At 53.9% G+C, this 15,729-nt stretch overlaps 4 protein-coding genes across 7 annotated transcripts; 1 reads left to right on the top strand and 3 right to left on the bottom strand.

Annotated features, from left to right (window-relative positions):
• Positions 1 to 56: 56 nt before the first annotated feature.
• On the bottom strand, positions 57 to 4,087 carry LOC117645365. Its single transcript, XM_034385509.1, has 3 exons — positions 3,932 to 4,087; positions 613 to 748; positions 57 to 493 (listed from the first exon to the last, which is right to left on the bottom strand). Exons 1-3 carry the CDS (start codon positions 3,978 to 3,980, stop codon positions 331 to 333), a joined length of 348 nt encoding a protein of 115 aa, XP_034241400.1. The 5' UTR covers positions 3,981 to 4,087; the 3' UTR covers positions 57 to 330.
• A 1,071-nt stretch (positions 4,088 to 5,158) lies between these two features.
• Positions 5,159 to 6,379, top strand: LOC117644834. 2 transcript variants are annotated; one of them, XM_034384480.1, is made up of 3 exons: positions 5,159 to 5,376; positions 5,593 to 5,842; positions 5,925 to 6,379. In XM_034384480.1, exons 1-3 carry the CDS (start codon positions 5,209 to 5,211, stop codon positions 6,221 to 6,223), a joined length of 717 nt encoding a protein of 238 aa, XP_034240371.1. In that variant the 5' UTR covers positions 5,159 to 5,208; the 3' UTR covers positions 6,224 to 6,379. The 2 variants fall into 2 exon arrangements, with proteins under 2 accessions (XP_034240371.1, XP_034240370.1); XM_034384479.1 differs by having other exon boundaries at positions 5,160 to 5,376; positions 5,919 to 6,379.
• LOC117644833 (lysosomal acid glucosylceramidase-like) lies at positions 6,377 to 9,991 on the bottom strand. Its single transcript, XM_034384478.1, has 8 exons — positions 9,496 to 9,991; positions 8,895 to 9,309; positions 8,668 to 8,821; positions 8,084 to 8,485; positions 7,719 to 7,863; positions 7,555 to 7,634; positions 7,029 to 7,384; positions 6,377 to 6,599 (listed from the first exon to the last, which is right to left on the bottom strand). The coding sequence occupies exons 1-8, from the start codon at positions 9,548 to 9,550 to the stop codon at positions 6,488 to 6,490; spliced, it is 1,719 nt and encodes a 572-aa protein (XP_034240369.1). The 5' UTR covers positions 9,551 to 9,991; the 3' UTR covers positions 6,377 to 6,487.
• Positions 9,992 to 10,132: 141 nt separating this feature from the next.
• Positions 10,133 to 14,281, bottom strand: LOC117644832 (E3 ubiquitin-protein ligase TRIM23-like). 3 transcript variants are annotated; one of them, XR_004587672.1, is made up of 11 exons: positions 14,055 to 14,281; positions 13,504 to 13,666; positions 13,288 to 13,418; positions 13,049 to 13,200; positions 12,819 to 12,960; positions 12,632 to 12,740; positions 12,137 to 12,543; positions 11,825 to 12,064; positions 11,614 to 11,739; positions 11,297 to 11,543; positions 10,133 to 10,743 (listed from the first exon to the last, which is right to left on the bottom strand). XR_004587672.1 is itself a non-coding variant. In XM_034384477.1 (10 exons), the coding sequence occupies exons 1-10, from the start codon at positions 14,109 to 14,111 to the stop codon at positions 11,364 to 11,366; spliced, it is 1,707 nt and encodes a 568-aa protein (XP_034240368.1). In that variant the 5' UTR covers positions 14,112 to 14,280; the 3' UTR covers positions 10,133 to 11,363. The 3 variants fall into 3 exon arrangements, 1 of the variants encoding a protein (XP_034240368.1); XR_004587673.1 differs by having other exon boundaries at positions 10,133 to 10,402; positions 10,581 to 11,543; positions 14,055 to 14,280; XM_034384477.1 differs by having other exon boundaries at positions 10,133 to 11,543; positions 14,055 to 14,280.
• Positions 14,282 to 15,729: the final 1,448 nt, after the last annotated feature.

Here is a 15,729-nt window from a genome sequence, read left to right as displayed (position 1 = left end):
TGGGGAATGGGTGAAAATGTTTGAATTTCGTTTGATATCAAAGATGTAGACCTGTCCAAGTTAGACACAGTACATTGACTAGCACAATAATTTATTTTCAATCTTTGGTTTTTACAATATTATATACATAGTTACAAATTTTACTCATATTACTATTTAACAAATTTTTCACTGTCATGTTTGGCTTAAAACTGATTTATTTTAAGTCACACATACTTGTCCTTCATGCTAAAAATGCATGTATAACACCAGTAACGAGTAAACACCCAAAAATACAAAATACAACGAGTGAGTTAACAGATATAAGGGAAAGATCACAGTGTTGCGTATTCAGCATTCGCTCGACGTTCCAGGAAGTGAAACGTCAGTTGATGCTGATGCTGCTGCTGGTGGGTCCGACATTGGATCTGGACACATATCGTCTAAAATGGTGACCTTAGTTGACCTCTGGGATGATGATCCCCTACTGCTTCTATCAGGTTTGGCACTCCCGCTGCAACAGAAAGGACGGTTTAGGACAAGTCTTTTTTTTTATAGCATGCCTACCTAGGCGTCAGTTTGATACGATCATCATTTTCCGGATTAGCGATGGCGTCACCACGCGGTACTCACGATTTCCGTCGGTCCATGAAGAAGGCCATGGAGAAGAGCAGCACCGCGATGCAGACGACGCCCAGCACCACGGCCACCAGGACGGCCGGGGCCACGCCGAGGGGGTTGCCGTCGCTGCCGTCGGCGGAGGGGCTCTCTGGAACCAAGCAGAAGGGGGATCATGATTCGTCAGTCGCCACTGCCGAGTTCGTGGATTCGATTCCGCGAACCGTTACTCCAGGCAGAAAGTCCGAGTCATAGGAATCCGTTCAGGCCGGACACTCATCCGACTGGTTCCCTCCCGACTCAGGTGTTTGGAAAAGGAGGGGGGGGGGTCTAGTTGTGCCTAGTTGCGGCGTGCATGCCAGCATTCCGTGGGGCGGCAATGTTTGTCGACAAGAGAGGAGGGGGGGGGGCCTTTATCGAACTACCGCGACGACGGCTACACCGACCGACGCCCTTGGGGACTGGGTTACTCTTTCGGCCCCGGAGTGCAGCGAACATGCCCTATCTCTGTCTCACTCCCGGACGGCGGCCGCCCAGCGGTGCCGAGCGCCGAGCTCATACACTGTGCACTGTTATTCAATCAGTGAGCCTGCAGCGTCGCGGTGACACTCGAGCGCGGAGTATCGCCAGGGTCATTCCCTCTGCAGTTGCGCGGGCGCGGGGTAGACAAGCCGGCAGTACGCACCACACGCGCGGCGGCGCGGCGGCGCAGCGCGTTGCTTCGTGACTCACACGGCAAATGGGCAAATGCGACTGCGCGATTGTGATACCGCGGCAGTACCGCGCGGGACCAACAACATGTGGCCCGCTGTCTCTGCCGCTCTCGCGGGGCGTCGCCATGGCGTCGCGGTGGAGTGCGAGAGAGACGGCGTCAGTCACCGCCGCTGGGGGGCGCGCCAGCCTCGCGCCAGCGCCATCGTCATGCCCGGCCATGCCGCGACGCGTTCGCAAACAAAACAAACCGACGCGTTCGACGCACGAGCTCGTGGCCCTCGCGGCCGGCCTGTGTGTGTGCGCAGGCTACGACGACAGGCTGCCTCTGCTGACGTCAGAGACGGCCTGGAGCCTGCCTGGAGCCTGCCTGGAGCCTTCCTGGAGCCTGCCTGGAGCCTGCCTGGAGCCTGCCTGGAGCCTTCCTGGAGCCTGCCTGGAGCCTGGCTGGAGCCTGCCTGCAGCCTGGAGGCAGTGCCTCGCGGCGCTCGTGGCTTTCTATGGGCGGAAGGGAAGCCCCGAAGTCCGCCAGTCCACCGCACTCTCAGTCACCGCGAGTCTCTGAATCCGGTTTCGAATGCCGGGCCGCGTGGAAGGGGAAAGGGGAGGGGCCCTAACCGCGATGGCACCTGAAGATGACGCGCACCGCGGACGCCGACAGACTGAGAGTCGTTTTCGTCGCTCTGTCTCTCTCGCACTCATGGGGCGTCCCGTACATGTGCGAGAGAGACAAAGCGACTCTCGGAATCAGTCTGCTGACTCAGTCCAATCAACCCTGGCCTGACGGACGAGCCTGACGGGGATGCGCGAAGCGGGCGAAGCGGGGCCGGACGTTGACTCGTTGACTTGCGCTCAAAATAAAGTTTCCGAGTGCTGCTCCGCTCCGTTCGGTCGCCGAGCAGGCGGAGAGTCCTCGATCATGACGAACGAGTGCGGGAGAATTCGAACAGTGTGGTGTCGCTGTCTCTCTCGCACTCCTGCGGAACGGCCGCGAGTGCGAGAGAGACAGCGACACTGCAGAGCGGCTTTCGATTAGCAGGGCGTCGCCAAAGCCTCGGCCAAAGCAGCCCAAGGGCCGATCCGGTGGCAGATCGTTTCGCCAGTTTCGCTCTGTCTCCGTCGCACTCGTGGGGACTGTCGGAGGAGTGCGGGACTGTCCAGCCGCAGCCGCACGAAGGGCCGGCCCACTGTGCAGCCGTGCCTCGGCCAGCCTCGGCCCTGGTCCGCGTTGAACGAGGTCACCGCGTAGGATGGGTCATGATGCCACGGGCTGTGCCGCGGAGGTCCCCGCCGTCCGAAGGGTCAAAGGACCGAAGGGCCGCAGCGCGCCACGTGTGTGTGTGTGTAACAGTGTAGCGGACAATCACAAAAATGGCTCTCGGCTGGGACTGGACTTCCGGGCTCTTCCGGCGGTCAGTACTTTCGGCTGCGTCCGGATGGTCCGGATGGCGGCCACTTCCGCGGACTCTTTGGAATCTTTCGGACGGCGGGGACGTGTGCTGGCATCGCCATGGCGAGGCCAAGACCTTCCGGAGTCGGCCGAGGCGAAGGTCAATCGATGCGCTCGGAAGCACGACGACGGCGATGTCGTGCCGCCGCGCCGCATGCGTTAGTGGAGTGGACACAGGGGACTTGCCAGAAGACCGGCGGAGGCGGTCGAAATACCGGACGCGTTTTGAGCTCCAGAGTCGCTGAATGGGACTCGAACCGAACGCGTGACCCCACCGATGGATTGCTCTCCGAACGAGGAATCCATTGGTGGGGTCACGCGTTCGGTTCGAGTCCCGTTCAACGACTCTGAAGCTCAAAACGCCTCTAGAATTTTGTCCGCCTCCGCCGGTCTTTTGGCAGTCTTGGACAGTCAGGCACTCTCTAAAAGTCTTAGGGTCTTAAGGCCGCGGAGAGAGCTCCCGCTCGCAATGAGTCTGCAGGGGCCTCCACTGCAGGCAACGCACCTCCGCGCCGTAATCGTGTGTTATTCCCCGGCCGCCGCCTATCGGCCACACTGTTAAGGCATGCCACGTGCCGGCAGCGGAAACGCCCTCGGAAACACCCGGGATCGAGACGAGTAGCTCTCTCCAAATCGCAATAACTCTCGCGTCAGCCCGCGTCAGCCTCCGCTTGTAACAAGTGCGACGAAGACGGAAAAATTTCGGCGCTGGCCACCAGTGTACCAGCCCAGGGACCACACACTAAGTATAAGGCATGTGTTTTGTCCCACGAGTTTGGCAGTTGCAAGCACATCCGACGGTGGACGGCCCTGTACAATTTAGTTCCGCCTGATTGTCCAATGACAGTGACATTTGCAAGTGGCACGGGGCAGTCAATACGTGACTTTCAGAGTTGAAACGGACCGTCCCTGTTACCATCGCACCCCACCCAGCTTTTTATTGACACTGCCCCTGCACCGTTAATTAGAGGCTAATTAGCCTCCGCACACGGCGGTGCGCCGCTGCGCCGCCCAGGTGGATTCCCCTCGGCGCCCTCATCAATCGACCGGGGCATGCCCTTGCAGGGCGGCAGGGCGCGGGGCGACATAGACATAAGCGGGGCGCGCGGTAGTCCGCGGCCTTGGCGCCAGGGGGCACGGCACGGCACGGCACGGCCCGGTACGGTACTGTACCTAGGCTCACGGAGAGCTCCTCCTTGCTGAGATCCACCTCCTCATTCATGACCCTTGGCGATGATCCGCGATAGCGTGGTCCGGCGGCGCGGCGGGACGGCGGCGCGGCTCGGTGCCGGTCGGTACCACTCGCTGCGGCACACTGCGGCGAGGCGCGCGTCACCAAGCCCGCGAGGCCCGCGATGACAGTCCCAGAGGCGCGGCGGCGGCGGCGCGGTCCGCGGTCGGCGGCGAGACTGGACAGACTGGCTGGGCTGGGCTACTCCGCGGCTCCGCGCTCGCGCCGCCAGGCCGCCAGCACCGCCAGCACCGCCAGGCCGTAGTTACGCCCGGCGCCTGTCTCCCTCCGCGCGGCCGCCACGCCACGCCGCGCCGCGAGTAGTAGTCGGAAACGCCCGCGCGTTCATCGAATTTCGAGTTCGAGCACGAACAACACCTCCACATGCGCGGCAAAGGCGTCACAGGCGGCCGCGGGGAAGGCCCAGCGGCCCAGCGGAGGGCGTTTCCGCCGCCGCTGTCTCTCTCTCTCTCTATCTCTCTCGCACTCATGGGGCGTTGCGCAGGGGTGCGAGAGAGACAGAGCGACTGGACAAATGGATCGCCAAAGCGTGCGACCCGCGTGGCGTATCGACGGCTGCCTTCCTGGCGACGGCGATTTAGTGCGCCGGAGAGCACGGCACGCTCCAGTACAGTCCGGCGCCGTTCACACGTCGTAACGTGGAGTGGACAGTCTAGACGCCGGGCGCTACGCCGCGGCCCGCGGCCCGCCTGCGTCGGCCAGGACGGTGGAGTAACCAAAGTGAAAGGCGGCAAGGCGGCACGGTGGTTCCGCCCGAACCAAATGGGATGCCCCGGGGCGTGGAGAAGAAAGCATAAAGAAGACGCCGAGTCGAGCGTTCCGACTACTTTTCCACGAGCAGCTAGGAGAACGATTTGCATGCAGTGCGCACACACTCCGTTAAAGTCGCGAAAAAAAAAGGCAACAAAAAGTCAATTTAAGGCGCGCAGGCCGGAAGAAAGTTGTGTACCATTTTTATTTGAGAAGTAAACCGAGGAAAATGTTGACGTGCTTTGGGGATTCCGCGTCCGAGAGTGGAATCCGATCACGTCACTCCACCCACTCCAGCCATGAAGCTGAGTTCACCGCCACTTTCAAATGAGGCGCCAAATCCAGGGCACTCTGTTTTGTTTTTGCGTTGGGGGGGAGGGGGAGAAAAACGGGGTGGGGGAGAAAAGGGGGGTGGGGGAGAGGGAGGAAGTCCAGCACAGCAGAAGACATGGCAGTGGTGAATTTGGACACCACTGAAATGGAGAATAGTTGTCCTCCCCAACAAAGATTCTTGTGGTCAGACGCTGAGACTGAATATTTTTTGAAGCTGCTAGCTGAATATCAAGTCACACGCCACCTCGAATACAGGAAATATCGAAATGCTGGGGTGTTTCAGGTAATCCCTGTTGTTAACCTAGTGTTGTTTGGCAACACATTAGTTTTTGAACTTTGTCCAAATTGTGTGCTGGGTCAAAGTTGCTCCAAATATTTTAAATTTTGTTCTTATTTATTGAAAAATATTTTAAATATTTCACTTTTTACAGAGTTTTATCTTTATTCATTTGTAATTATTTTATTACAGTTTCTGTTACTCACCTCTCTCTTGTTACAGGCTTTGGAAGGACCCATGCGTGAAGCGGGTTATAAACGAAACTTCAACCAACTCCGAATTAAATGGAAAAATATGAAAAAAACCTTTGTAGAAGGTAGACGATTAGATGCTGCTGGATCACTCCCATACTCGGCTTGTCCTTTTTATGACCAGCTTTATGGATTATTAAAAAATGATCCTTCAGTTTGTCAAAAAAGTGCTTGTGGGGAAGACACACCCACAAACTTCGACATAGTTGATGCCAGTACAAGTAAGCATTGCAAAACTCTTCTTTGTTTGATACATTTTAACAAATTTTAGCAAGAGTGTTTAATTTATTTATTCAGCTCCAGATTTTAGAGATGACTTAGAAGAAAGCCATGAGGAGTCAGCTTTGGATTTATTCAGTAACTTCAGTAAAACGACTGAAGTGAATGTTAAAAAGGAATTTTTAGACTTAAACGAACTACCTTGTGCTGAGCCAAGTGAACCAGTTCAGAAGTTAAAGTGTCTCCAAAATGCAGATCCTGATGAACTCTTTCTGGCTATGATATTGCCTGATATTAAGAAGCTTTCAGCTCCGAAGAAGAGGAAAGTAAAAATGGAAGTTCAAAGATTACTTGATGACGCATTAACCGAAGAGGACCAGTAGCTCAAACCGTGTGGGCTTATGATTTCCATCATTTTTCCATTCCGTGGAAGAGTAACTTTTCCTTATTCCTGGTTATTTTTGTAAAATGTCGGTGTACTTCCCACCACTTTCTTTTGTATTTGATTGTATTTGCCCTCTTAAACTGAAATCTTTTGACTTGAGCATTATTCTTCTCCCTTCCTCCACCGTACACACAGAAAGACGATGACATTGCACTACAGTACAGTACCATGGAGTATTGTCCCCGTTCAAATCAGTCTTGCTTCAATCGGTCGGCATGGAGTAGACCAAAGTGTTGAAGGAGCGCGCCGGCAGCACCACGCTGGTCGCCCCGACCCTCGGGTCCCTCACGCTCACCGACGTGTCGCTGTCGCCGCTGGAGGGAGGGAAAATAAATTGCGAACCCGGAAAGGAGAGGAAAAAGCCACCAGACGGCCGCCCCGCCGCCTGCCAATCAGAGGATAGGCAGCCTGTTCGACAGGCGCGCGGGCTGTTTGCCTAGCCAGCAGGCGCTAAGCCTCAGACAAATCATCATATACGTATTCGGATGCAGTGCACAGTGGGCCAGAAGACCAGTGGAGGCGGCCCAAATTCTAGACGCGTTTTGAACTCCAGAGTCGCTAAATGGAACTTGAACCGAACGTGTGACCCTACCAACGGATTGCTCTCGGAACGAGGAATCCATTGGTGGGGTCACACGCTCGGTTCGAGTCCCCTTCAGCGACTCTGGAACTCAAAGCGCGTCAAGAATTTTTGCCGCCTCCACTGGTCCTCTGGCCCACCGAGCAGTGTCGGCGGTACCCACGCGTTGTGCATGACGACCACCACGTCGTTCTGCGGCGTGAGGAAGGCCACGGCGTCCACGTCGCTGCGGGCCGCGATGCCGGACAGGCCCTGCTCGTCGGCCGTGCCCTGGCCACCCTGGCCCGGCGCCACAATGGCGTCCTGGCGCTCCACCTGCAGACGCACGCGCACCGAGCCGCGCGGCACGAAGCGCGAGAAGTGCGCCATGGCGTAGTACGTGGGCTGCAGCAGCACCTCGTCGCGCGCCGCGTCCACCATGACGCCCACGTCCACGAAGTTGGACGACCAGGACGGGCCGCCGCGCGTGTCCAGCACCAGCGACCACTCCATCCATCCCGTCACCCACGAGTTCATGTCCTGTGCAGCCGTGAGCAAAGCGAACGCAATCAGACAAAAAGAAGGCAATCGGCTCCTCCCTGGGCCTGAAAGGTATAGAGAAAAGGCGACACATTGCCCCTGCAAGGAGGCAGAAAGTGCTACTTTGTCCCTTCCTCGCATGCCAATGCTGGATCCACCGCTGCACTTGCCTTGAGGATGTCCGTCATGTACTTCTGGCCCCGTGTCCAGGACCCCAGCTGCACTTTGACCAGGTCCCACGGCTTGTCAGCTGCCAATGCAAAGACGTCTCAAAATGGAGCAGGTACAAAATCAGCCCCCGAAGCGCCCGCCGCCGATGCTGCAAAGAGCCTACCGCTGCTGGCCTCCGTGCTGATGAGGAACTTGTCGGGGAAGTGCTGGTGCGTGGCCTCCAGCCCGATGCGTGGGTCCATGAGGTCCCAGTACCAGTGCACCGCCACGCCGTCCACGTAGTCCTTCACCTTGGGGTCACGGAACATCTAGAACAGTAGAAATCGGACATTGTGGGCCAATGGACTGGTGGAGGCGGTCAAAATTCGAGACGCGTTTTGAGCTCCGCTAAATGGGACTCGAACCGAATGCGTGACCCCACCAATGGCTTGCTCTCCGAACGCGGAATCCATTGGTGGGGTCACACGTTAGGTTTGAGTCCTGGTTAGCGACTCAGGAGCTCAAATCGCGTCTGGAGTTGACGCTGACCATGTCCAGCCACCAGGGCAGCAGCATGCGCTGGTCGTCCAGGGCCAGCAGCTTGGTGGCGTTGAAGGCGGAGCGGCGCAGCGTGGGGCCGAAGTGGCGGCCCAGCCAGCGGCGCTGCGTCATGGGCGTCCACCCCATCGAGTTGAAGCGGATGAGCAACGGCGTGAAGAAGGCGTTGATGGGCTCGTTGCCCGTGGTCACGGCCCAGACGGCCACGCCGCGCGCCGCGTACTCGGCCAGGAAGCGCACGTGGTAGTCCGCCCACGCCTGGTACATGTCGGGCCGCAGCACCCCGCCCACGAACTGGTTGTTGGTCTTCATCCAGGGCGGCGCCGTCCACGCCGACGCCATGACCCTCGTCTTGCCGCCCGACACCCGGCTCGCGTTCAGCAGCACGGGGATCTGCGGAGCGGAGCGGGCAGGTTCCAAGTCAGCAGACTGATTCCGCGAGAAGTTTTCGTCGCCGTGTCTCTCTCGCAATCATGGGGCGTCCCGCCCTGTCTGTCTCGTACCTATACGGGACGCCCTATGATTGCGAGAACGACGAAAACAGCCTGCTGGACAGTGCAGGCACGCCGGGTCACCTTGTACAGCACGTCCTCCTCGGCCAGCTTGAAGTTGGCCAGCGTCGCGTCGTCGGGGGTGTCGTCGTACGTGTACTTGCGCACCGAGTCGTCCGTGCCGCCCATGGGCACACGCAGCAGTGTGTACGCGTTGCCGGTCTCGTGGAACAGCGCCCTGCCGAGCAGTCACGGGTTCAAATACCAGCCCCGCCCTTTTTTCCCTCGCGGGGTTTGATTTGCGCGGTTACCTCATCAGGACCTCCCTCGTAGCGGGACTCAGCTTGTGGATGTTGATGGCGGTGGAGTCGGTGATAGCGCCGCCGAAACCTTCCACCGTCTGGTACTTGGTGACGGTGTCCACGGCCATGCGCACGGCGCCGCGCGCCCACACCGTGCGCTCGCTGTCCTTGTCCTTCCCCGCGCCGGCCACGGCCGCGCCCGTCGCGCCCCGAGCGTACGCGTTGGTGAAGTTGCCGTCGGCGCGGTGCAGGCGCATGCCCGCCTTGGAGCTGGTGTAGAGCCAGAAGGGCGTGGAGCTGCCGTCCGCGGGGCCGGGGCTGCGGCCGCCCGCCGGGGGTCCCTCCAGGGCGCCGCACTGGGTGGCGTTGCACACGCACACCACGCTGCCATGGCCGTAGGAGCGCGTCACGCAGCCAGCCCACGCTGTAAAAAACAAAGCGAAAAAAAACACGTTGCAATTCTGAAGGATTTCACCCATCGATTTCACCCTGAAATGCAGAGCAGACTGACTCCGAGAGTCGTCCTCGCTGTCTCTTCGGGTGCGAGAGAGACAGGGCGACGATAACGACTCTCGGAATCGGTCTGCAGCTCTGGTTCAAGCTCGCTTACCGGTGTCCAAGACGGCGGTGGTCAGGACGGCGACGAAGGCGGCGACAAGGACCATGGCGCGTCTGACCCTCTCTCCCAGGGCCGGCCGGCCGGGCAGGCTGTCTTATACCTTGTCGGCGGCCCGGAACAGTTTGGAGATAACGGACTGCCAAACGGCATAACGTGTCGATAGCGCGGGGGCTTGCCTTGCTTGCCTTGGTGTTCCAGTAATAGGTTAACGAGGCTGCCTCCGAGTCGGCGGGGAGTGTCCGCGAGCCGCCGCGGACGCAGCCACTCCGGAAGGATAACCGTGTCACTTTCGGCAGTAAAAAGGCAAAGACCGACGGATCAGTCGCACAAGAAACGACCCCGCCTCACCACGGGTCTCTGTGGCCGTGACAGTGGCGGAGCCAGATGCGGCCTGGAAAACAAGTGGAAGGGTGGTACTTTTTGCCTTCTTGCCGAGGCAAAGGGTTCGCCTACCTTTCAGGCGGTTAACCAGAAGTGGCAGCGTTGCCCACTGACGAGGGAGTTCCTTCCGCGGCGTGCCTGAGAATGTCAAATGCGATGGCTCGCCTGAAGGCCTCCCTCCCGGGTGTTAAAATGCAGGAGAACTTTGGCAGGGACATGGGACGATAAAACCAGTCTGCATACCATATCATATTTTCTCTTCTCTAGGAGAGTATTTTTATTTTATTTTGTCTTGTAGTTCTCATTCATCATGCATTCATACAGGAAGTCTATGGGGATTGATTAACACGAAGAGGCACACAATTGGATACTTACAACGAGTTAAAATAATATGATCAGAGCAAGGGGGTTTGTTTAGAAGAGACCGAGGGAGTAACGACGGTAATCCGGCTAACACCAACTTGGTAATCCGTAGTCCGGGTAATCCGGGAAAATTTTGAGGTAATCTGGGGTAATCCTGCGTAATCCAAAGGTAATCCACGATAAGTTTTGTTGTAATTCGGATGTAATGCAGGGGCAAATCCGTGTAATCCGTAAGCCGGCTGACACGAAATTAACCAGTCGTTGCCCCCTTGGAAAAGACAAACAGTCCAAAGAAAAAAACAACACTGGCTAGGAATCCTTAACATTCTTACCAAACAAATTGAGTAATTAATTGAATTCAATGTTTCAAAGGCATCTTAGACAGGCCTGTTACTCCAATGTTCAATTATTTGTAGATAATGGTGCTCCTAACACTTATTACAAACAGAAAGAAAAATTTTCTGATTGATTGCAAGTATACTTATGATAAATATCCTAAAAAAAACAAAAAAAACAAACAATATAACAACAACAATAACAATCCATAATACCGAGAAATGCGCTCTGTACCACAATCTTATTGCTCCCTGAAACAAAATAAGAAAGTACACAGCTAAGAGTGAACTTTGGAGAAACTTTAACATGGCTTATTTTGCATAGGGTACTTATTGCTTTATACAACATTGTTATTAAATAAGGCAGATCTACACAAATATGATATAAATGTGATTATTTTAGATTGTCTGTAAAGCATAACATTAAAAATGCAAGTTACTGCCTTTTGACAGCAGTCACAGATAAAAAGAGATTTCATTACTGTCTGCCAAGCTCGCAAAGAATGGAAAAGGATCTTTGTGAGCTTGTGAATATTAATAGCAGCTAGATCAATTTCATTTAAATCACAAATGATTTAGACTTATTTGTCTCAATTGCATTACAGTGCATTGTCTTAAATGCAAACTAAAGCACCAAATGCTAAAAAAAAAAAACATCCCAAAATTATCACAGCTTTTTAACATCTACGAGCAAAAGAAAAAGACAGTAATACTTGTTTGCTGTTGCATCAAATGCTCTTCCCCAATAGCAATCAGAAGTTGAATACTAAAATGAAATATTCAGCTGATGTCAAAGACACCTGAGGCAACCATTTGTCTTGAGAGCCAATCCAGCCCTTCATGGAGGCCAACTCCACTCTGAGCATCACAGGCTTGGATATGCCAATTCCGACCACAGCATAATTTGTTCAGCGTAAGCTCATCAGTAACTCTTTCAATTGACTCACTGTCCGCTAGATCCTGAAAACACAAAGGTACAAAATCATGGAATTTGTGACATTTTCAAACCAGATGAGATATAAAAAAGTACCTGTTTATTGGCAAGAATCAGCAGAGAGGCATCTTTCAGCTCCTTCTCTGAGATCAGCTTGGCCAGTTCACATAGAGCCTCTGGAAATCTCTCTGGTTCACTTGAATCCACCACAAACACAACAGCCTGGAAATAGAGGGGACCAAGTGAGAAAAGGTGGGTAACATTTATTTATCTGACACTCAAATTAAATGAATTAAAGTTACCATACCTGTGTGTTGAGGTAATAATGCTTCCACAGAGGTCTCAGCTTGTGCTGGCCACCAACGTCCCACACAGTCAATTTAAGATTTCTGTACTCAAGGCTTTCAACATTGAACCCAATTGTTGGTATCTCTGCTGTAAATTCGTTTTGTTTCAGTTTGAAAAGAATCGAAGTCTTTCCTGCTCCATCCAGACCTAAAAATACTACTCGCATTTCTATTTTTCTCCCAATGTGAACTCTATTATCCTGCAATGAATCAGAACAGTCAATTTAACGGTAATTAATAAATCCTACTGTATTTAACCTTTTTAAAAGTACCTTGGTGAATGTTATTGGTATGCATGGCTCTGGATGCAACTGCTCTGGGGACAGCTCGGAAAGTTGCTGCTGCTGCTTCTCAATTGACAACAAGGCCTCCTTTATTTCTCGTGCAGCCACGATAACTCGGCCGTCGTCTTGTTGGATTGCTTGTTCACATTGCAAAGTCGCGCAGGCAACCTGGCTCAGCCAAGACGCTAAGTCGGTTTGCAGTTGCTGCAGCGTGCAAAGTCGCTGTCGAAGGTGAGCATCTACAGCAGTCAGAGCTGCGGCCTCTTGCAACTCCAGGGAGTCTCGGAGCTGTTGAAAAAAGTCCTGGACTCGAGCTCGGGCAAGAGCAGCAGTGCCTGGTCGACCCTCTGAGACACTCGCCACATCTGAACCTTCCAGCCTCTGAGCAACATTGTCTGCAAAAATATTTGAATGGAAATTGAATTGATAAAAAGAAAAGAGTAACCAGTAACCAGAAAAACACACATTATTTTGAATTCATACCAATTCTATGAACAGCCTCACTCATTTCTTCCATCAGCTTCCGAACATGCTGCATGGCATTAACCACTGATGATCGGATGTGCTCAGCTTCCACTTCCACAAGACCGTGCTGATGACAGAGAAATTTAGTTAGCTTTGGAGATTGAAGCTAGATAAATGTCTTCTCATTATAATAAACATTTCAGACCTTATGAGACTTGTGCCTCCCATAATCTTTGCATATGAAACACAAAAGGCGGCTGCTCCCAGGTTCCAATGCCTGGCACTCTTCTTCAAGGCACACAAATTCTGCAGGATGAGCTGGATGAGAAGGACACTTCGGTTTCTCTCTGTAAAAGTATCACAAAACAAACCTCCATTAATATTACAAGGAAAGTTAAGTAAATTACAGACAGAAGTTTTGGGAGTCCAATATACCTTGGTTTTTCAGAGAGGGGAACTCTGCGATGTTTAGCCAGTGTTCGTGTAGAGTGGGTAAGCTCAGAACATTCTTCACAGAGATGTGATCCACACACAGTGCAATATAAAACAGCCACGTGACTTTCATCTTCATCACAGTTTACAGCTAACTGAAAAGTTACATTTAAGGTTATCTATATCGATATCAAAATATCTTGTAATGAGGTGAAGCTGACTGAAAGATAATAGAAACACACCTTTCTTTCCAATTCTAGTGCTTCTGCGGATAGGAAAAATGATATTGCTGCTTTGTCCGAAGCATGTTGGAGGCGTTCAAGGAGTTCCAGCAAAGAAAAGTTTTTCTTTAATCCCCAAACACCAGAGTTCCCTGGAAACAGAAAGGCAAAATAAGAAAACAATAATGTGACAGTCAAAAAGATAAGAATAAAATGTTTCTTTGAAAAATCACCTACCAACTGGTGTAGGCTGGCGATCAAATGGGCACAGGATTGATGCCTCCTTTTGAGGCAGTCGCATCAGGCAGGCATGGCAAACAGAGTGCCCACAATGAAGTAATCGTGGAACTTTGTCTCCTTGAATGGCGAATATGTCTTCGCAAACACGACACTCAAGAACCTGTATCAAAGAGGGACATCAATGTTAGCGACAAATTCAGTATTTGAAGAGGTAGGAATCACCAAAAGAAATCCAAAACACAACCGAAAAGATTCTGGGCTCCATTGTCAACACAGGCATTGAATCAAAAATCTAATGAAAGTCTAGATGAAAGGTTAAATTGATCCAAGTGACGCCAAAGCTCGAAAGAAACCTAACAATGGATAAATACTGTAATTTAGAAGAAAAATGGCGCTCTTAAAACCAGGAAAACACTTTAGACAAAGCAATAACACTTGCTGATTATTATGATCAGACGAACATAACCTGCTTGAGGCACCTCCTTAAACTACGCCCCCTGAGACTTTCCGACTGGTCTTTGATCACGACAGATGCATCCTGGACTCACATTATTTTTCGAGTTCATTTTTGACATCTCGTAGAAGCTGGGTCCTTTCTTGTCCATTTGCTGTCCAACATAGACAAAGCAGACGAAAGGGGATGGAGGCCCCACAGAGGCGATTTCATTGGGTGGGGAGTCTCTCCTCTCTCCCGGCCAGCCGCGATGCCAGCCGATTGGTCGAGCCTGGCAGGAAGTGTGTTGAGGAGGGAATCTCTTTCCGCCTCCCGTCGAGAGCGCGGGGAATTCAAACTGAACACCACCTCTCGCCTTGAGAGGAAAAGGGGAGGAGTGCACGCTGCCGCTGCCCGTGGGCCGAGGTCTGTCGCTTCCAGAGCTTCCGCCGATCGCCGCCAGGAGAGGACACTTGGCGCTAGGGTCGCGCCGAGCCGGTCGTCTGCGGGCTCGAGTCTGCAGGCGCGGAACCACATTTTGGTGCATGCAACTATGTGAAAACTAAACGCGTGAGACCCAAACAGAGTATCGCCGTGGGTTCTTCAGAGCTTTAAGTGGTGGAAGATTATACAAATAAGTAGAATCTTTTCAAATACAACGCAAAATAAATGAAAACTGTCAGTAAGGTAGCCGCCAAGAGCGCCCTCCGTGGCCAACGGCGAATGGTGGAAGCTCTGGAAGCGACAGACATCGGCCCACGGCTCCGAACGGCAGTTTACGGCAAATTATTTATATTTAGGATTTTTTCTCTCAAAATTTAAGTTGATCTTCCACTAGTTCAAGTATTTCTGTATTCAAAAAAAATTGCCCTTGACTCTTTTGAAATCAGCCGTAGCCTAGCGAACCTGCACCAATTAGGTCTGCATTTTCGACCTACTTCTCCTCCCCTGTTCCTCCAAGCTCTCGCAGAGGCGGCATTTAGCGCCTGTGAGGTAGGCCACCGCCCAGTCCCGCAACACACCATTGTGGAGACGGTGGCCTACCTTGCCCCTGCGAAGACGACAGGCGCGAGGTAGGCCACCGTCTCCACACCGGTGTGTCGCGAGACTGGGCGGTGGCCTACCTCACAGGCGCTAAATACCGCCTCAGCGAGAGGTGCTCTAGTGGAGCGCAGCTGGTGAATCGAAGCGATGAAATATAGAACCGGGACCGAGGGATGATTGAAACAGCGCTTGTGTGTCGGGCGCTTCGTGGCCACGAACAGTGACGCCGGTAGGAGTCCTCGGTCCGGGACCGCCCGGCGGCCAGGCAACCCTTGACGCGCCGCGGCGTGCCGGGCGTCATGTGGGCTGCCTACCTGGCCGGCGGTAGGCAGACTGACGCGCACCGAAGTTTAAAGGGGCGCTCCGCAGAGCCATTTCGGACGTCGCTTTCGTCGTTGTCTCACTCGAACTCATGGGGCGTTCCGCCTTGGTGGGAGAGAGACAGAGCGACGGAGCGCTGTGTGGACAATCAGGCTGCTCGAGCACAGGAGCGGCGCCGCTGGAGGCGGAGGCTCGTCCGAGGCTCGTCCGAGGCCGGACCTGAACTCGGTCGCCGAGGAGATGGTCACGTCGCACCTGACTGAGTACCGGTCGACCGGGGGACCGGGGGACCGGGGCACGGGGCAGAGAGCAACAAAGACAGGAAGAAGAGAGAGACGGGGCGAGCCCAGGGCGGCCCCAGGGCGGCGCGCGGCGTCGGAACGCGGAGAGGGGGGCACGGCGTCGCGGCGCGGGGGCCGGCGGGG

The sequence above is a fragment of the Thrips palmi genome, unplaced genomic scaffold, assembly GCF_012932325.1.
Source record: "Thrips palmi isolate BJ-2018 unplaced genomic scaffold, TpBJ-2018v1 HiC_scaffold_18, whole genome shotgun sequence".
NCBI classification, from domain to species: Eukaryota; Metazoa; Arthropoda; class Insecta; order Thysanoptera; family Thripidae; genus Thrips; species Thrips palmi.
Note: the sequence above shows the minus strand (reverse complement) of the source record. Positions and strands in the feature narration are given on the sequence as shown.